General features: G+C 46.8%; 1 protein-coding gene across 5 annotated transcripts in view; it reads left to right on the top strand.

The window, feature by feature from the left end:
• ANKRD17 (ankyrin repeat domain 17) overlaps nucleotides 1-19,305 on the top strand; it is a 90,174-nt gene extending 70,869 nt beyond the window's left edge. For 3 of the 5 annotated variants that reach the window (XM_069855001.1, XM_069855002.1, XM_069855000.1), the window contains 16 exons: nucleotides 1,550-1,692; nucleotides 2,451-2,664; nucleotides 3,649-3,824; nucleotides 4,700-4,862; nucleotides 5,618-5,713; nucleotides 6,583-6,699; nucleotides 7,473-7,644; nucleotides 8,897-9,344; nucleotides 9,736-9,891; nucleotides 10,091-10,240; nucleotides 10,712-12,360; nucleotides 13,418-13,615; nucleotides 14,290-14,538; nucleotides 16,340-16,515; nucleotides 16,848-17,012; nucleotides 18,708-19,304. In XM_069855001.1, the coding sequence (XP_069711102.1) occupies nucleotides 1,550-1,692; nucleotides 2,451-2,664; nucleotides 3,649-3,824; nucleotides 4,700-4,862; nucleotides 5,618-5,713; nucleotides 6,583-6,699; nucleotides 7,473-7,644; nucleotides 8,897-9,344; nucleotides 9,736-9,891; nucleotides 10,091-10,240; nucleotides 10,712-12,360; nucleotides 13,418-13,615; nucleotides 14,290-14,538; nucleotides 16,340-16,515; nucleotides 16,848-17,012; nucleotides 18,708-18,767 (4,332 nt within the window). In that variant the 3' untranslated portion in view covers nucleotides 18,768-19,304. Of the gene's footprint in view, nucleotides 1-1,549; nucleotides 1,693-2,450; nucleotides 2,665-3,648; nucleotides 3,825-4,699; nucleotides 4,863-5,617; nucleotides 5,714-6,582; nucleotides 6,700-7,472; nucleotides 7,645-8,896; nucleotides 9,345-9,735; nucleotides 9,892-10,090; nucleotides 10,241-10,711; nucleotides 12,361-13,417; nucleotides 13,616-14,289; nucleotides 14,539-16,339; nucleotides 16,516-16,847; nucleotides 17,013-18,707 lie in introns of all 5 variants that reach the window. The other 2 variants (XM_069854998.1, XM_069854999.1) reach the window with 1 other exon arrangement.
• The last annotated feature ends 523 nt before the right edge of the window (nucleotides 19,306-19,828 follow it).

Genomic DNA, 19,828 nt, shown 5'->3' on the forward strand with positions numbered 1-19,828 from the left:
ATGATTGATCAAAAGTAAATGTAGGGGAGGTCGTTTGGAATGTTAAATGAAACACTCTAGTCTCTAACTTCATTGTGAAATCAGCGTTTTGATTTCTTCTCATGGTTACTACAAACCTTCAGCATATAATTCTATTAGTGCTTCTGCTGTTTGGGTTGTTCCAGTGGAAGCTGGATGATCTTGTGCAAGATCACCTTCCTCTGTGACCTGATTATTTCATCACCTGGGAATTAATGGGGTTGGAGACACCACTTCCCAAGGCATTCTGTGGCATTTGAAAGGTGGTGACTTCCCTAGGGAAGGTCTTGCTGAAAACTTGTAGCTCTCCTGGCCTGTTTTTAGTGCTGTCAGAAGAATTTGGGCAGTGGGGCTGAGCCACAGTGACAATCATGTGCTTGGGGGAAGGGAAAGGCAGCTTTTCAGCCAGGCTGTTCCTGCAGCCGTTGAGACCAGCAGCCCCGTACAGCAATGCTGAATTAATGCTTATGTTTTTTGAGGTTGAGACGTGCTTCTCAAACAGCGTTCCCTGGAGATAAACGTTTTCTTCCATGGTTTTGGAGAAAGAAGATGGGAACACGTTAGCTTTGGGCACTAGTGATGATGTTGGGATGCCCTCCTGCCCCAGTTTTGTGTTTGGCTGTGTCTGTCCTGTGACTTGAAGGGAAAGCATCCTCATCGAAAAGCCCTCAGCTGCTGTTGCATAGGTCAAATCTAAATAAGCTTTAAGCATAAAATCCAAACACGGAGCTAATTAAACGTGGCACTGGAGGTGAGGCAGTGAGTTTTCACCTTAGCGCTCCATTCGGTTTTTACATTGCTGAACAGTTGGTTTTCTTGTCAAGCTTCATGCAGAAATCTCATCACAGAATGTAAACTTCGTTTGGAACAGGGAATGCTGCGAATTGCTTGGGCTGTAAATGGAATGTGTAAGGAAGGAATAGTAAATGTAAGAAATGCTGGTTTTGTTAATGGACAGAGAAAACCAGCAAGGGATGCAAACGTTAATTTCTCTAATGGCTCTCGCACCAGATTGCTGTCAACACACCCTTCCGGGCAGAGGTGTGAACAGAGAAAACAACCAAAAAACATGCAGTGCTTTCTGGTTTACCACTCAGCTTTGGGTTGTGGACGAGTTTTTAAATTAATGGTGAACTGAGCTTTAAAATGGAAGAGGACAGAAAGCAGGAGTACTCTTTGTACTGTATTCAGACTGAAACTCTGGGTTTGGCAATCTAAAAGTGGCTGAAATGATCATTTCGTGATAAAAAGCCCTCGTTTTTGTCTCACTTCATTGTACAATCAGTGAATGGTTTAAGCATGCTAATGAGCTATCAGGAGTGATTTTTAAAGGAAGTATTACAGTGGCTTTAAAGGCATAGTTGTAGCCTCTTCTGCTTTTAGAGGCAAGGAGTACAGGGAAGCAACTGCATGGAACGGCTTTCTCACTGTTGGAAGAGGTTGATGGTGTATTGAGGCTTCAGGAACATTTGCCCTGTTTGAGTTTGCAAGTTGGGGAGAAAACCAGATGTTGTTTCTTCAACCACTGCAGGTGGTGGAATTGCTGCTAGCTCGAGGGGCAAACAAAGAGCACCGGAATGTCTCCGATTACACACCTTTAAGCCTCGCTGCTTCTGGTGGCTACGTCAACATTATCAAGATTCTGCTAAATGCTGGGGCAGAAATAAATTCCAGGCAAGTTCTGGTTTTATTCATTCTCTCACGGTTTCTGCAGTGTTCTGAGCTTTCACCCTTTCCAGAAGGATTTCTTGACAACTGCTGTGTGGGACAAAATGTTGCTACCCTTCCATGATCACAACCAACGTAGTGCTTAATTTTTAGGAGGCTTCTTGCATATTAAGTAGGAAATTAAAGGTTTTGACTGTGTGTTTCTAATTCTCTCTGAACAAATAGATCAAGGGAGATGGAAGTTAACTTCTTTCCTGTATCATACAGTCAGTCATCTCTGTCAAAGACAGAAATCCTTTTTTTGCTCTGTTAGACCTGCTGGATTGAAATAAGCTCTGGGTTACATGAAGAAAGCACGCGTGTGTGTGTGTGTTTATCCCTTTGTTTTCTCTGTGTGGCTTAAGGAGAGCTTTTTGTGTGTGTATGTGTGTGTGTGTGCATGCTTTTGCATCCATTGGGAGGTAGAAAACAGCTCAGCTGTGCAGTGCACAAAGCAAATGAAAAGTACTAACTAAAGTTATACTACTTGTAAGTGATGTCTTTAAACTTAGAGCAATTAAAGGCATCCTGCATAGTATCTCTAGGTAGGAATGTGTGTCCTAAGCAATGCTACTATGGAGAACGTCTCGTAGTTTTAGTAACAGTAGTTGCATAGATTATTTTTCCGTCTTTGATAAGTCCTCCACCTTCAGTGGTTTGATTGAAGTCACTTCAGGAATGGGATTATGATTTAAAGAGTGAACTTTTTTCTTTTTCTCTTGCAGAACTGGTAGCAAATTGGGCATTTCTCCCTTAATGCTGGCAGCCATGAATGGGCACACTGCTGCTGTCAAGCTCTTACTGGACATGGGCTCCGACATCAATGCCCAGATAGAGACCAACAGGAACACCGCACTGACCCTGGCTTGTTTCCAAGGGAGAACCGAGGTGGTTAGCCTGCTGCTTGACAGGAAAGCCAATGTGGAGCATAGAGCTAAGGTGAGGAGCTGAGTACATCTCCAGAAAGCAATGCTCGTTAGTCGCCACTCCTCTGGGGTCATCCGATGATGTTCCGGCCTCGTGTGCATGTTGACTTCTAGTTCAGTTGCCTGAGATGAACCATATGTTGTAAAGAAAAGCGATGGCTGCACTGAAGCGCTGGTATCTGGGGGATTCATCAAAAAACAGTTTCTTCCAAAGCTTAATTAGTCTCCAGGTGCTGACAAGCATAAGAACAGCAATCCATTAACCTAGTATGCATTAAGTCCTTCTATTTCTTGAAAAATCAGCTAGAATCCTGGCCTAGCTGTGCCCATGGTCTAATCTACCTGTCCGGCTGCTCATATCCACCGTGGTGATGCAGAATTACAAGGGTTGTGTGTTCTTGAGTCTGTCAGTTGCCTTCAACTCTTTAAATGGGAGGAAAGGCTGTTGACTAGAGAAGTGGCTAGAATATTGAAGGAGAGAAGAAAGAGACTTGTGACAAGTGTGGCTTTGTATTCTGCATTTCCCCTGTACTTGATGGCTGCCACAGCGGAGCACAGAAGGACCCATGCAGTGCTGATTGCCACTAGGTGTTCCTCTTGCTGACGTAAAGTGTCCCCTTGACTTAGCCAGGTGCTTTCTGGGTGTTGCTTTGTAGGATCTCATAATGAAGGTAGGAAATAAGATCTGTATCATCTGTATAACAACATGAGCACTTTATGGGATTTAATGCTGGTGGTCCTCATCGAACAGGGTTGGTTGGGTTAGTTTTGAAAGCTGTGGGCTTTGATTCCCTCTCAGCACTGTGCTGCCGGGTGGAGGCTCTTCTCCAGGTATCTGGAGGTGAGCTTGCCTTCAAAGTGTTGCTTAGCTGTTAGGAAACTGGACTACATACGCCAGCACTAGACATAGGGTGGTGGCAATTGAAATAAATCCTGACTTAAGTAAAACACACATCCCACCCCCCAGCTGATGGCTTGTTTTTCTTGCTTCCTTCAGACTGGTCTCACACCGTTAATGGAAGCGGCTTCTGGTGGATATGCAGAAGTGGGCAGAGTGCTGCTGGACAAAGGTGCCGATGTGAATGCTCCTCCAGTACCTTCCTCGAGAGATACGGCTTTAACCATTGCAGCAGACAAAGGGCATTACAAGTTCTGTGAGCTTCTCATTAGCAGGTACTGCATGTGCGAGTGTGCAGCTTGAGAGCAAACACCTTGCCTGTGACTTGACTGCCACTGCCTTTTCCCAATGTGGTGCAGTATTTCCTAATGTTCACCACAGGGCAGGAAATGGGACTGTGTCTGTTGACCAGCACTATCTATTTTTATTGATTAGAAATGATCAAATTGAGTTCTAGGTCTTAGAGTGCTTGCTCTTGTCCAAATGGATTAATTCCGTTTTTCCAGAATCGTGGATGTTAGAAATAAGCAATTTCCTGTAAAGTTTACATACATGGTCCTCAATCCCAGCACACGGACAATTTACGTGGCAGTGTTAAGCCCTTAAATTATAGGATTGTAAATCATGGAATGGTTCAGCCTGGAAGGGACCTCAAAGCCTATCCAGCTCCAAGCCCTGCGGTGGGCAGGGACACCTCCCACTGGATCAGGGTGCTAACCAAGAGAAGATGCACACAAAACATAGATGTTGATCTTTTCTGGTGTCTAGGTTGATGGCCACACACTCTAGTGTAAATACGTTTCTGGGTAGCTGTTGGATGTGTTGTTTTCTAAGTGGTGGCACAAGTTATCGGCTTGCACTTAAGATGTCGCAGGTTGTATTGAGTGAGCTGGTGAGGAATACAGTGTGTTGGGTGAGAGCTCATGCAGTAATGAGAGAAGCTTCAGACACAGCTGACAAACAGCATGATTTAGAGTATCACCAGTGGGTTTAGCTAAGTTGAAGCTCTTGACAGCATCAGAAGAAAGAACAGTAGAACTTTGGAAGCTGAAGCACTCTGCAAATGCTTTGTTTGATGTAATAATAAGTATTGAATTTTACCCCGTTGTTGCATGCCCAGTTTTACGACAGAAGGTGTTTGCTTTTGTAGAGGAGCTCACATCGACGTGCGGAACAAGAAGGGGAATACTCCACTGTGGCTGGCAGCAAATGGAGGGCACCTAGACGTTGTCCAGCTGTTGGTGCAAGCTGGTGCTGATGTGGATGCTGCTGATAACAGGAAAATAACTCCTCTTATGGCAGCCTTTCGAAAGGTAGGATGCAAAGTTCAGCTTCGGTCTTAGCTAGTATTGTCTCCATCGTCCCTACACAGCTGTTGTATTTATAGCAGAACTGACAGAAAGTACATATTGAAAAAGATATCAACTAATTTTAAAAATCGGCATCAAATGTGCAAAAATGGGTATGTATGTCACCTTTATAATATCTGTGTTTAATCCTAATAGAAATTTGCTTTGTAGGCATTTCACTGACACTGGTTCTCCTGGGCCTGAGAGGTGAAAATCACTGTGTATGTGTGCAGAAGAGAATGTGGGATAGAGCTGGGAGGAAATGGATTGGCATTTTTTTATGTAAGAGCGGATGTGTCCTTTTGCTGAAACAAGTGAAGGTTTAGCCCGATGTGACTCCTGAGAGAATTATTGCCAGCAAGAAGTTGTGGTCCCAATGCTGCAGTACTTGAAAAGTGGCAGCTGCTCAGTTGCCAGAGCTGGGCATCTGAAAAGTACCAAGACAAAAGGCAGAGAGGTGTGAAGGTGTGGCCAGAGTAAGGATGAGTTGACAGCAGGCACAGTAATTGCTTGTGCCCTTTGTTATAAATGCCCAGTAACATCCCTTGCTCCTTTAGGAGTTAGTAAAGATCCAGATAACAAAGCAAGTGTTGGGAGTATTGTTTGAAAGAGCTGAAAATAAATATATTGCAGTGAGTGTTTGGGCTAAAAGTGTGTTTCTTAGCAAACCAGAAGCAGCTGGTCTGACATAAATATCGTCCTTGAAATGTCTTTTCCAGGGTCATGTAAAGGTGGTGCGGTACCTGGTGAAAGAGGTGAACCAGTTCCCCTCAGACTCGGAATGCATGAGATACATAGCAACCATTACTGATAAGGTAAGATTGTGAGGGAGGAAACACTGGAGATGGAATAGTGCTGCGACACAGCTCTAGAGTCGCTGTTGTGAACAGTCTGTAGCTTCCTGGCACACCGGCGTTCAGACAGATGATGAGTCCTGTGGGGCTTTCAAAAAGGCAACACACAGCCACCGTAACTTTGTGCACCTTGGTGCTTAGAACAGGAGTAAAGGTGCCGTTGTTTCTTATATTGATTATCCAGGCTTATTTTCAAGTGCTTCCCCAGTTGTTACACCCATCTGCTCTGCAATCCTCCCTGTTGAGTGAGGTGTACTGAATTTATGGGGTCTTTTCCAGTGGGGTGGAGGTAAGAGACGGAACCTCTGCTAGGAGTATGGATTGAGCCTAAGTGTGAAGGTTCACAACCCTATAAACAAATTCATACTAGAAAGAAGATAGAAAATGTAATTGACAGTAAAGTGGCTTCTTGCAGCCTTGTAAGGGGGCTGCTGCTCTTCCTGTAGGGGTTCGGGTTCATTTCGTTTGTCTTCCAGCCAGATGAACAGGGCACAAACTATTCTGTAGTAAGAGAACTGAGAGTAGCAACCGCTGCAGAAACATGGTCATAATGCTGTGTCTTTGCACTGAGCCACCGCAGTGCAGTTGTCATCGTTCTGGGGCATCAGGCTGTAATCAGCACGTTGGGGCTGAAGGAGAGCCAGTGTTTAAATTGGGGGGTGTCTTGTGGCTGTGACCCTTCTCTGCTTCTATGATGCACTCTGCACATTTAAACACTTTTGCTCCTGTGCAGCTGGTGTTAAATTACAGGTGTGAGCTTGAGATCACACAGTCCAACACGTGCGGTGTTACTTCTTCAAACACAAGGCTGACGCGTGTTGTCATTTCAGGAGATGCTCAAGAAGTGCCACCTGTGTATGGAATCCATCGTTCAAGCCAAAGACAGACAGGCTGCTGAAGCCAACAAAAATGCAAGCATTCTTTTAGAAGAACTGGACTTGGAGAAGGCAAGTTGAAAGCTGTGAACATTTAATGGATAGAATTCCACTTTCACCTTCCTTAAATATAAAAGATTGGTGAAAGTATGCGTAATTACTGTACGTGTGGTGTCTAGAGCTGAGCTGCTTCTTGTTCAGATCATCTCTGATCTTTGACTGTTACTCAAAGAAATTGGATCAAGAATCTCCACTGTAACTGTTTCCTCTGGAATAATGTTGCACCAAAAGAAGAATTTCTGACTGTAGTCCTTTGTCAAATGCACGATAGATGGGCTTTTCCCAGCCACTTCGTGGATTTTAGGTCTGAACCCTGTGTTGTGACCTAAATATTAAAAAATACAGTAATAATGTTACTAGAAACAATAATATTATGGTAGAAATGTGATGGAAAAAATCTGAGTAGAGCGTCACATGAGCGTGTGCTTTACAGCCAAGCTGGCTGAAACCATCTCATGCTCTGATCTTTGAAAGGGAAAAGGGAGATGGTTGTTGTTTGGCCTGTGCTCGTGAGACACACAAGGTTAGTCCCCGGAATCCTGACAGTGAGTCTTAGAAAACTCTGGTGTCTGTCCTCTGCTTCTGCACTGACCCTCTGTTAACATGAGCAAAGAGTCTGGAAGAAGTAAATGCATGAAAATACGGATCATCAGGAGTTTAGCTTTTGTTTAATAAATACTGTTAGTCTGAAATGGAAGTGCAGCTTCCTGGGAAATAGGAAGCATTTGCTGTTCTTGGAGCTCATGGGCCGTCTTGTAATCTTATTCCGTGTGCTTGGCTTGCAGCTAAGGGAAGAAAGCAGGAGACTGGCTCTGGCTGCCAAGAGAGAGAAAAGAAAGGAAAAGAGAAGGAAGAAGAAAGAAGAACAAAGGCGGAAACTTGAAGAAATTGAAGCAAAAAATAAAGAGAACTTTGAACTGCAGGCTGCTCAGGAGAAAGAGAAGCTAAAAGCTGAAGGTGATTTAAAGTATTTGCCTTATTTATGAAACATGGCCTTGATTTTATGCCCAGTATTAAAAATGGCTGTTCTGGGCAGGGCTACGGGCTTTCTCATGCCCTGCTGAGCTTTCCCTTTGTTTACCTGTTCCGTTAAGCCCATGGATTACTGTGATGGCTCTTTTGGTGTCTTGCTGCTGCAAGGTTCTGCTTTCAGCAGCCTCAGGGGGAGTAGTTTCATGTTCACATCGTCATGGGGGTAGTTTTGGATTGGGTGTTTTCTTCTGGGTCACAACACTTTGTTGACAGAAGTCCACAGACTTGTTGACAATAGTCAAACACTATTTTCAGCTCTCAAACAGAATGATGATAAGTTAGCTGAAAAAATGGCAGCGTGAAAATTCCAAACCTGTCTCATTCTCTCCTTACCCATGGGAAACTGCCTATTCCGTATCTTGAGTTGTATGTCGTGTTCTGGAATCCCCAACATAAGGAGGATATGGAGCTGTTGGAGCAGGTCCAGAGGAGGCCACGGAGGTGATGTGAGGGCTGGAGCACCTCTGCTGTGAGGACAGGCTGAGGCTTGGGGTTGTTCAGCCTGGAGCAGAGAAAGCTCTGGGGGCACCTTAGAGTTGAGTCTCCAGTACTGAAAAGGGCTCCAGGAGACCTGAGGAGGGACTTTTTACAAGGGCCTGGAGTGACAGGATGAGGGGGAGTGGCTGTAAACTGGAAGGAGGAAGATTTAGATTAGGAAGGAATTCTTCACGATGAAGGTGAGAAGGCCCTGGCCCAGGCTGCCCAGACAGGCTGTGGCTGCCCCGTCCCTGGAGGGGTTCAAGGCCAGGCTGGATGGGGCTTGGAGCCCCTGATCCAGTGGGAGGTGTCCCTGCCCATGGCAGGGGGTGGCACTGGATGGGCTTTGAGGTCTCTTCCAGCCCAAACCATTCCATGATTCTACAAGTCTGAGAAATGGATTTCCCTTTCTCTGATATGCTGAAGGAAAGGGAGGACATGCAGTGTTTTAATGTTCTTTCATACGCTTGTCTGTGTCCCCTGATTGCTTGCATTTCTCTTTCTGTGTCTGAATGCCGTTTTACATTTGTTAAATAGTTTCTGCATTTGTTCCAGGAAACGAATGCCATTCATATCTGAGTTAGCATAAACCAGCACAGCGGCTCGCTCCATGGTTTGACATGCAGAATAGCTTTACAGATGTCCTCACAAGCTTCCTCAGGCCAGTTAAATCACTGCTGTTTTTGTACTCTTCCATCAGATGAACCAGAGGTCCTCATGGAGCCTCCCAGTGCGACCACTACAACCACCATAGGTATTTCTGCAACCTGGACCACATTAGCAGGTTCCCACGGGAAGAGGAATAATACCATCACCACAACGAGCTCCAAAAGGAAAAACAGGAAAAACAAAGTCACCCCTGATAACGTCCAGATTATATTTGATGATCAGCTCCCGATTTCCTATAGCCAGCCAGAGAAAGTGAACGGCGAGTCCAAGAGCAGCAGTACCAGTGAAAGCGGCGATAGCGACAACATGAGGATTTCCAGCTGTAGCGACGAAAGCAGCAATAGCAACAGCAGCCACAAGAGTGACAATCATTCTTCCACAGCCGTTACCAACACACAGAGCAACAAAAAGCAACCCTCTGTTCTTGTCACTTGTCCGAAGGATGAGAGGAAAGCAGTTCCTGGCAAGTCATCCATAAAGTGAGTCGCTGTGGCCACGCTTGCCACGTTGGGCTGGTGGTTGCCCCATGCTTTAATGCTGTGTCCTTGTCTGCGTGGACTTGCCTTCTCAAGTTTTCAGGAAGTGGACGAGGCAGCGTGTCCTTGCTGCAGCGTGTAGGAGTGTAAATGTTGATGCAGTGGGAACTTGAACTCAGGTTCTGAACCAAGAACCGTAGTTGTGGGTCTGGAGTTAGAGAAGTGTTGGGCTCTTTTGAGATTTAAGCAGCCCAACTTCAGCAACTTCTCCATAATATGGTGCTTTCATGCCAGAAGAGAAAAATAGGTTTAGGGGGCTGGAAAATGGGTGGAATTCAAGTTATCCTGCCTTTTTTTCCCACTGCCTAATGACAGTATTTAATTCCTTCTAAAGGTTGTCTGAAGTCATCAGTGAAGTGACGAGTAATTCCTTGTCTACTTGCACAAAGTCTGCTCCTTCTCCCCTTTCTTCTCCAAACGGAAAGCTAACCATTGCTAGTCCTAAACGTGGTCAGAAGAGAGAAGAAGGATGGAAGGAAGTTGTAAGAAGGTAAGCAGAACGTTCCTCAAACTCCCCTTGTTGATGTTCTCCTTCAGAATGTTTTGTCTGGTGTAGCCCTCTCTGGGATTGCTGACTGATCGTCTTAGTGGACCCAACAGATATCACAGAAATGCTGAATCTCATGGATTGTAACATTGTTTTGACTAGCTTGCCCACTTGAAGTGATATTGTTTCCTCTTTTCTCCAGATCCAAGAAGGTTTCTGTTCCATCAACTGTGATTTCCAGAGTCATCGGCAGAGGAGGATGTAACATCAATGCGATCCGCGAGTGCACGGGAGCTCACATAGACATTGACAAACAGAAGGACAAAACTGGAGACAGGATAATAACAATAAGGTAAGTGGCCTGCTCCATTTGCTTGTTCCTGTGGGGATTTTAGTTGGAAAACATTTCTCGGTACAGAAAAATGGGAGGGCTTGACCGCATTGTACCTTGAAAGGTGGCTTTGAGACGGTTCTTTGAGGCAGGGGAGGTGAATAGGGTGGGGAAACCAAGAACAACTGTTGCATTTGTACAAAAGGAGACTTTTGAGCTAAGGTGGAGCATAAACATTAGGGTTCTGTAGTTAGGGAAGGGAACCTCTTAACCATGTGGGGGTTTTGACAATTAGCGTTTTCAGCTTGAGCTGCTTCAGTAATTGTCAGCAGCAAGAACGTGGCCTGGCTCACTCTTCAGTTAGAGGGTAAAGTTCTGTCTGTGTTAGCATGATGGAAGGCAGCTGGATGATGGGTTGGAGGTACTTGGCAATAACATATGTGAATGCTTTAGATGCAGCACTTTGTGTTTTCCCTTCCTGCCTTTTTCTAGGGGTGGCACAGAATCCACCAGACAGGCCACGCAGTTGATCAATGCTCTCATTAAGGATCCAGATAAGGAAATCGATGAACTTATTCCAAAGAACCGCTTGAAAAGCTCGGCCACCAATTCCAAGATAGGGTCATCAGCACCTGCCACCACTACAGCTGCTAACAGTTCCCTCATGGGCATCAAAGTGACCACTGTAGCTGCTTCGTCGACATCTCAGACTGCCTCCGCACTCTCTGTGCCTGCAATTTCTTCAGCATCCACTCACAAAAACATTAAGAACCCAGTGAATAACGTGCGGCCCGGTTTCCAGGTTTCTCTTCCATTAGCATATCCTCCTCCGCAGTTTGCACACGCTTTGCTTGCTGCTCAGACTTTCCAGCAGATCCGTCCGCCTCGGTTGCCCATGACGCACTTCGGAGGTACCTTCCCACCAGCTCAGTCCACATGGGGTCCGTTTCCCGTCAGGCCATTGAGCCCTGCAAGAGCTACCAACTCGCCGAAACCTCACATGGTGCCTCGCCATAGCAGCCAGAACAGCAGCGGTTCTCAGGTGAATTCAGCAAGCTCTTTGACAACTAGTCCAACAGCTACAACAAGCTCAGTGGCTTCTACCGTGCCTGGTTCTTCTGCAAACGGCAGTCCAAGCTCACCTTCGGTCAGAAGACAGCTTTTCGTCACGGTCGTGAAGACATCGAATGCCACGACGACCACGGTGACGACCACGGCAAGTAACTCGAGCACAGCGCCGACAAATGCCACGTATCCAATTCCTACTGCCAAAGAACACTACCCTGCATCTTCCCCGTCATCTCCTTCTCCTCCTGCGCAGCCAGCAGGTGTTTCCAGAAGCAGTCCTTCCGACTGCACAGCGACCTCTCCAAATAAAGGCGCGCCTTCGTCCGATCCGGAAGCGGGTAGTCCACCAGCAGTGGAAACGAGCAGCTCGACCAGCAGTAGGCAGCCCAGTTCTGGTCCTGGCAGCTCCTCCGTGCACCCTGCTCATCAGCAGCCTCCGGGAGCTCCTCTGCAAGAGGCAAGACCCCCTCTCCAGCAACCTCAGGTTCCTGCACCAGATCCTCGAATGGTTGTGCCTCCGAACTTAGCAGCGACAAGCTCATCGGCTCCTGTGGCGGGTCCAACAAACGCCCCGATGACCTATCCCATGTCTCAGGCCTCGATGGGGTCTTCTCAACCCGCAGCGAAGATGGAAACCCCGGCCATCAGACCGCCTGTCCACGGAGCCAGTAGTGTCCATAAGAACCCAGCTCCTGTGCAAAACTCTCCTGTCGCAGTCCTCAACGTGAATCACATCAAAAGGCCCCACAGTGTTCCTTCGTCAGTGCAGCTTCCGTCTACCTTAAGTACACAAAGTGCTTCTCAGAGTTCAGCCCACCCAGCAAACAAGCCCATGGGCAACAATTTCAGTGCGACTTTACCGTTCGGGCCCTTCAGTACGTTGTTTGAGAACAGCCCTACGTCTGCTCATGCCTTCTGGGGCGGTTCCGTCGTCTCATCTCAGACAACTCCAGAATCCATGCTGTCGGGAAAGTCTTCATTCTTGCCAAATTCAGATCCTTTACATCAGTCTGACACTTCCAAAGCCCCGGGTTTTAGGCCACCATTACAAAGGCCGGCTCCAAGTCCCTCAGGTAAGACTGTAGTTTGTGTTCACACCTTCAGAATACACTTAGCTAACGACTGCTGCGTGGTTTCTGTTTTGAACACGTAATGCTTTCTGCCTCCGCTTTGGTGGTCACTTACGGTAAGTGAAGGGGTGCTGTAATGTAGTTTTTGCTGATCCTGTAATCACAGTTCAGTTTGTGTCTCTTAATCCCGTAACTCAGAGCCACGAAGATGCTCTGAGGGCTGCAGCACCTGCCAGTCAAGCGCAGGTTGAGAGAGTTGGGGTTGTTCAGCCTGAAGAAGAGAAGGCTCCAGGGAGAATTTAGAGCAGCTTCCAATGCTGAAAGGGGCTCCAGGAAAGCTGGGGAGGGGCTCTGGATTAGAGAGTGCAGGGATAGGAACGGTTTCATAGGAAAGGTTGGACAGGAACGGTTGGACTCGATGATCCGGTGGGTCTCTTCCAACCTGGTTATTCTGTGATTCTGTGTGATAGGGCGAGGGCGAATGGATTTAAGCTCAGAGTAGGGAGAGTGAGATGAGATCTTAAGCAGAATGTTTTCCTGTGAGGGTGGGGAGGCCCTGGCCGGGGCTGCCCAGAGCAGTGGTGGCTGCCCCATCCCTGGAGGTGTCCAAGGCCAGGCTGGATGGGGCTTGGAGCCCCTGATCCAGTGGGAGGTGTCCCTGCCCATGGCAGGGGGTGGGACTGGATGGGCTTTGAGGTCCCTTCCAGCCCAAACCATTCCATGATTGTGTTCGTATCCTGCAATAATCCCACTGAGCTTTTAGTGCAGCCACGAATTCCATGGGCTAGAAGAACAGAGTCAGTTATTTTGCTCTCCTTGGAGAACACTAACAACTCCCAGTGGGCTGGATAAAAGTCGTGGAATCACAGAATCACGGAATGGTTTGGGTTGGAAGGGACCTCAGAGCCCATCCAGTTCTACCCTCTGCCATGGGCAGGGGCACCTCCCACTCGATCTAGGGGCTCATGTGCCTTATCCTCTTGCTTCTTTTTTTGTGTGGGCAACCTCTTCACGGAGCTCTTGGAGTCCTGGGAGTCACTTGTGCCGGTTTATCTCACAGGTATCGTCAGTATGGATTCACCCTATGCTTCTGTAACACCTTCTTCTACGCACCTGGGTAACTTTGCCTCGAACCTCTCAGGAGGTCAGATCTATGCGCCTGGGGCACCTCTCGGCGGAGCGCCTGCAGCTGCTAATTTTAATAGACAGCATTTTTCCCCACTTAGTTTGTTGCCTCCATGTTCATCAGCATCAAACGGTGAGTTCTAGTCAGTGGGAAAAGGGTTTAGAAGCTGCTGTATCAATATAGGGGCCTGATGCCTTCCTCCATCTCTGGCCCATTGAGTGTGACTGTGCAGCATCGTGTTTTGTCGAGAAAGTAAATCAGCTGTTGAGTGCTGGCTTATTCAGGGAAAAATCAGTCTTTTACCGGTTAAAATGCTGAAAAACAAAGCCCACAATAAAAAAACACAGAGAACAAATTGGGATTTAGAAACAAAACACAAAAAGACCCAACAAAAACACCCTCAGAGCAAGAAAAAATCAAGAAGAAAGAAACTCACACCCTCTACACCATGGGTTTATGTCAGCTGTGCTTTGGAATATAGTCCTGAACTTCTCTGTTGATTATGCACAGGAATGCTTAATTTGTATTTTGAACCACCTTTTGCCACTGGTTGTGGTGCGTGGCCGGTAGCTGGGCTGACACGGCATGATAATCATTGTATCTAAAAGCCCAAATCAGTGGTGAATGTCTCACTCATCTTGGAAGTACAAGTGTTCCAACGGTTCCCACGTGTTTGCCGTGCGAGTCTGCCATGAACAACTCTGTTTCTCTGGTTTGATGCCTGGCTTGGTGTGAAAGGCGGGGTTTGTAGTGACTGGAGGGGGTCTGGCTGCCTTTCCTAAGTGTGCTCCTTGCTCTCCTTGCAGAATCTCCCACTCAGTCAGTGTCTTCTGGAGTAAGAGCGCCATCTCCCACCCCTTCAGCTGTGTCCTTGGGATCAGAAAAACCCAGCAATGTTTCTCAGGACAGAAAAGTTCCTGTTCCGATTGGGACTGAACGGTCTGCGCGTATTCGACAAACTGGAACTTCTACTCCATCTGTTATCGGGAGCAACTTAGCTGCTCCGGTGGGACACAGTGGGATCTGGTCCTTCGAAGGCATAGGCGGCAGCCAAGGTACATAGGGTTTATAGATGGCCTTGCGCCACCAGTTTGTGTTCCTAGCTTGCTTTTGGAGCTGGAGGGTGATGCAGAAGCATGTGCCTCACAATATAGGAGTGCTTGTCCCAAAGGAGTGGGAGCAGGGGCTTCTGTTGCCTTCCTGTCCACTCAACTGTGTTTTAACAAGGTCTTAGGAAACCTCAGGTGTTCTGGAAAGGCTGGAAAGGTTGGTCACTCAAAGCAAGAAAGAGCAGGGGAAATAAAACCACAGGGTTTATGGGGATGAACGGAGCAAGGATCGTTTGACTTGGGAAGAGGGGAAATGAAGATGTTTCAACAGTATTCCTTCTTTCTGTTGATAAACAGATGATTTTGTACAACAGGAGTTAATAGTAGACTCTAAGTCAGAGCCCAGGCAGGGCTTCTTCTGGTGATGATCCTGCAGTGCATGGTTTTGAGTTTGCATTGCCTGTGTTTTCTTTACTAACACAGTGCGCTCAGCTCTGCTGTAGCCACGGAGAATTCACTATTCAAGAACTCATTAATAACACTGAAGTTACTGATGGGACGGCGCTCATCAGCAAACACTTCAGGAGTCTTGGATGCAATTTAGAGGAGACTGATGATTTTTTTCAAGTTGTTCTTTTTATTTAGTTGGGGGTTGGCTGTGTTTTGTTTTGGTTTTTTTTGCTTGGGCTGAGGTGGGGAATCCTGAGATGATGTTGTGTGGGACCTCTGGAGGCCGTCTCAGCCTCCGGCACAGAAGGGGTTTTGCTGAGAAATTGAACTGGGTTGCTCAGGGCTTTATCCAATCTGATCCTCACAACTCTCTGGTGAGCACCTTCCGCTGCTTGCCTGAGGAGTCCAACAGGTTAAGGTTTTAATAGACAGACTGTGCACAAGCCTTGCCTGTGATGAGTGTACGGTCCTAGGTTCTTTCCCAGATACACAGTAGACAGGACGCACCCAAACCATTTTATACCTCACTAATGATCTTTTTGCCATCTGAGTAGCAACAGGCTACTCAATATTAATGCCTTAGAAACTGAATATTTTCTTTTTGCATTGTTCTGATGTACAAGTTGCCCACTGGAGCTGTCTCTGTTTTCAGAACGCTGCTTACTTTTGACATCATTCAGTTACTTCAGCATTTTGATATTTGTTTCAGAAATGGACTAGCTCTGCTTTTATTTAGTGTTAGGATGGCTTTGGGAATGTTCCTATATTCCTTCTCCCACCCTCCAAATATCATTTCCTCGTGTTTTTCCTTGTAAAACTGGCTGTCTGGTTTGAGCTGCAGTGACAATACTAAGCTGCCTCTACTGAATTCATGTAATTAGAACACGAGCACGTGGCTGTAACTGGCCGTTTGCTGGGTTGGGTTTTCAAAAGCACCTCTCTGCCTCTTAGTTCATTAGATAATTCAGAAATGGTGGCAATGAAATGGAGAAAATTGCCTTTCTAGCATACGTACCCCTCTCACAGCACCAAATGCACAAGGAATTGAGGGGTTTGGAGGAGGGAGCAGTAGTACAGATGCCGGGTCTCCTTCTCAAACGAAGGCAAACTGCAGAGGTGCTGCTTGGGTGCACGTAGCTGCCCCAAACTCCGTGCACTGGCACAGGGTTCCTGCCCTGGAGTAACCCTATGTGCAGGAGCCATTTCTGATGCTCTCCATCAACCAAGCTCAGATGCAGGTGTAGAGGGACAGGAACCAGGAGCTGAGCAGATGCCACTTAGAAATGTTGCGGTGGGCAGGTGTTTGGACTGGAAAGCGGGTGTTACAACATTGTTGCTGTGTCTTCTGTGCCATTAGATAAAGTGGACTGGTGTCACAGCGGAATGGGGAGCCACATGATCCACCGGCCCATGTCGGACCCAGGGGTGTTCTCGCACCAGGCCATGGAGAGAGACAGCACGGGAATAGTAACGCCTTCCGGTACATTCCATCAGCCCGTTCCTGCAGGATACATGGACTTCCCAAAAGTCGGGGTAATGACCTTACTGGGCTTGGCATGTGCGGTTCCGCGCGATTTCCCTGTCAGTGTGTGAGGCAGATGAACGACACAGAGGTGCTGTTCGCTCTGCAGTTGAGTGTCGTGAGCTAAAATGCTAACTTGCCCTCACAGTATGGCAGAAGCCTGGAACTAGTGCAAAATAACTCATCGAAATATATGCACAGAAAGGTTTTTCTTAAAAGTCAAGCCTTTCGTGACTGCTTTAAGACACAATTTCTGTCACACAACCTCCCCGCTGTCATTGTGCACATGCAGTAGTAGCAGTGTTATGGACCCACACTGATTCTCACTTTTTCCTTCCCGCAGGGTATGCCTTTTTCTGTGTACGGGAACGCAATGATTCCTCCTGTAGCCCCCATCGCAGATGGTACTGGAGGCCCTATATTTAATGGGCCTCATGCTGCTGACCCATCCTGGAACTCGCTGATAAAGATGGTTTCTAATTCCACAGAAAATAACGGGCCTCAGACGGTAATTTTTCCTTTTTTATGTTTACGATTTTATTTTAACTTAAACAGTGTGGGGAAGGTGAGATCCTAGCTGTTAGAATGTATGGAAATAAGAGTTTAGTGCTGCTTTTTTCTGCTTGACTTTCCAAGGAGCTGATACAGCCTCTTCCTCACTGCAGCACCGGGGGCTTTACGTACTTACTCACCGCTTCTGAAGATTATTCATCCCTCCAAAAGCATGCGCGGGCTGTCCTGAGAAACAGCTGTTGTCGCCAAGTTAAAGCAGTTCAAGGGAGGGTGCTGTGGTTACTTTTGTGAGCATAGCTGTGCTTGAGAGTTGGGACTTGTGCTTCCAGCTGAGCTCAGAGAAGCTGCCTCTTTACTCAAAGCAGACACCTGCTTAATTACTGCAAGTCAGCTTTTTGATGATGTGTTGTGGGCAAGTCTGGCTAGTGAAGATAGCTTTACACTGCACACATTACTCAAAATTATCCTGATTTTGGTCTGTGCAGTTCTGCATTTGGGTAAAGCACAATCAATCTGCTTTTGAGAGGAGAGCCTTTTATTGGCTGTCAGGTCAGCTTTCCCTTCCCCAACACAGCGCTAGGTCTGAAAGATTGTTCCAGGCTCTGAAAGGTCTGGTGTCTGCACTGCCTGAGGAGTAACTAGCGCTTCTGTGCACTGCTCTGATCTTGCCTGGATTATAGGCTTGCCCCATAACTATAGGTTAGGAACAGGGATTATATTCCCCTAAACCTCTTGTCCTTATTCAGCCAGCAGCTGATTTTGTAATGGATCAGCAGTAGCTCTCGCTGGATTATATCCTGTGTTTATTTTTATTATACAGTGAGCTGTTATACCATTATTAAACAAAGATATTTCTGGACTTTGCACGCTTGGGAACCATCTAAGCTGCTGAGAGAGTTCCCAGTGCTGGCAGGCGGTGGCTGTGCAGGAAAGAGGCGCTCTGAAGTGGCTTGTGACTGTTGCGAGGTGGCTTCTGGTTTAGTGAGGAAGGCTTTGCTGTGCTGTAGTTGGGTTTCCCCATAGTGGAGGGTGTTGGTATGGAGGGAAGTAGTTCAAGGCACCAGAAATCAAGTTTTTGATGGTTTGTACTTGCTAGGGCCAAGAGGAGAAAGGGTCTCTTGCTGTGGAAGTCTCCAGACACTGCCCTTGTAAATTATTAGGCGTTTATCAAGAGCTGTGTTCACTCCTCTTGGTGGCGGGCCTGACGTATTTAGAGGGAGTGCTTATCTCCCTGGTCTGAAGGTGTACACTGTTCCCGTGGGATGGTGAAATATTTATTACATCAGCAGAGCTATGAAGGAGGAACTCAGGGACAGTAATAGCATTGATGTCTCTCTTGTGTTTTGTCGTAAGGGCAGGCAGGCTGCATGACGGTATTTCCTCGCACTGAGTAGAAAAGGAGAGAAAGAGGGACCTTTGGCCAGGGCGGAAGAGGTTAAAGCCCCATTTTGCTCTTTCTTCACCTTATTACAGCAGGGTGAAAGAAGTGCCGAGAGGAGCTCGGTGTGGTTTGAGGTTTTGATCTTGAAGGTTTTTTCCAGCCAAGTGATTCTGTGATGTTTCTAGGTTTGACTGCGATGTCCAACACGGGGCTCTACTGAGGTGTAGGGAAAGCCCCGTGCGCTGCTGTGTGGTGTTTTGACTCCTGGGCTGCGTCAAGCACGGTGTTAAAGCCAGCTCTCTGTTTCAGGTGTGGACTGGAACTTGGACACCTCACATGAACAGCGTGCATATGAACCAGCTTGGCTGAGTGGGATCAACGTGCTAGCCTTGGGATTCCTTTCTTTGCAGAGGAAAATACAAACGGCAGAAACAGTTTATGTGCTCCCAGATCATTCTACTGATGTGCTTGACTGAAGTGTGTAGGCTTTTTGCAGAAGAACTTACTAACTGACCTTTTTCTGTGAACATTGTGACCGCCCATTCCCCACCATCATACGTTTCAACTTAGTTAGCGTTTCTTCTTTCCTTTCCTCTTTATTTTTCTGACATAACTTTCTGTTGAAGCTGTTCTTTGGCTGGTTGGTTTTAGTACTGTAAACTGCTTCTGAGCAAACACAGAAATTTAGCAAAATTATGTAAACTTGATCCTGAAGTTTTAGAATGGCAAATAAATGTACAATTGTTTACATAACAAATGGCTAAGCAGAAAGTAAATTTCAATATGTCAGTATAGAGGCTCTACTTTATGTAGACTTAAATTAATGTGAGATATGTACCTTCATATTCAGAAATCTGGATGTTTCCTTCATACATTAAACTATTAATAAGCATAACTTTTCTACTTGTGTAATTTAAGCACGTTATAAACAAAAATGGGCATTATCAGGGGGCTTGGTCCCAGTGCGTTGGATTTCTTCGAGAAGGCGTACATCAGTTATAACCATGATTTCTCTCCTTCTGGGAAGGGCAATCGGGCAAAAAGTGCTCAGCGTTTTGGTGCACTCGGAGTTGTCTCCACGCTGAACTCCACTGCCTGGTAAACGTGGTCGGTGGATCACGCCGCAGCAGCTATGGCAAATCATGCTTGCAGCCAAGTCTGTTCTGTTCCACGAGTGCTCCCAGGTTTTCTCTTCCTCCGGTCCTTCCTTCGCCTGCCACAGGCACTTCGGAACACTCATCCTTGGTGTGTGAGTTCAAGAATGACCTCCCAGCTGCAGCAGCGCTTCCCTGACTCCAGCGGGCTCCGGGGGAAGGCTTATTTCAGAGTAAGTACCTTTGTTCCAGGAGGTGATGTCTTGCTCCAGACTGGGTCACTGCCCCAGGAAGCTCTGTTTGAGAAGCCCAAGGGCGAATTTGTTTAGGAGCTGT

This window comes from Phaenicophaeus curvirostris, chromosome 4, assembly GCF_032191515.1.
Source record: "Phaenicophaeus curvirostris isolate KB17595 chromosome 4, BPBGC_Pcur_1.0, whole genome shotgun sequence".
Classification (NCBI taxonomy): domain Eukaryota; kingdom Metazoa; phylum Chordata; class Aves; order Cuculiformes; family Cuculidae; genus Phaenicophaeus; species Phaenicophaeus curvirostris.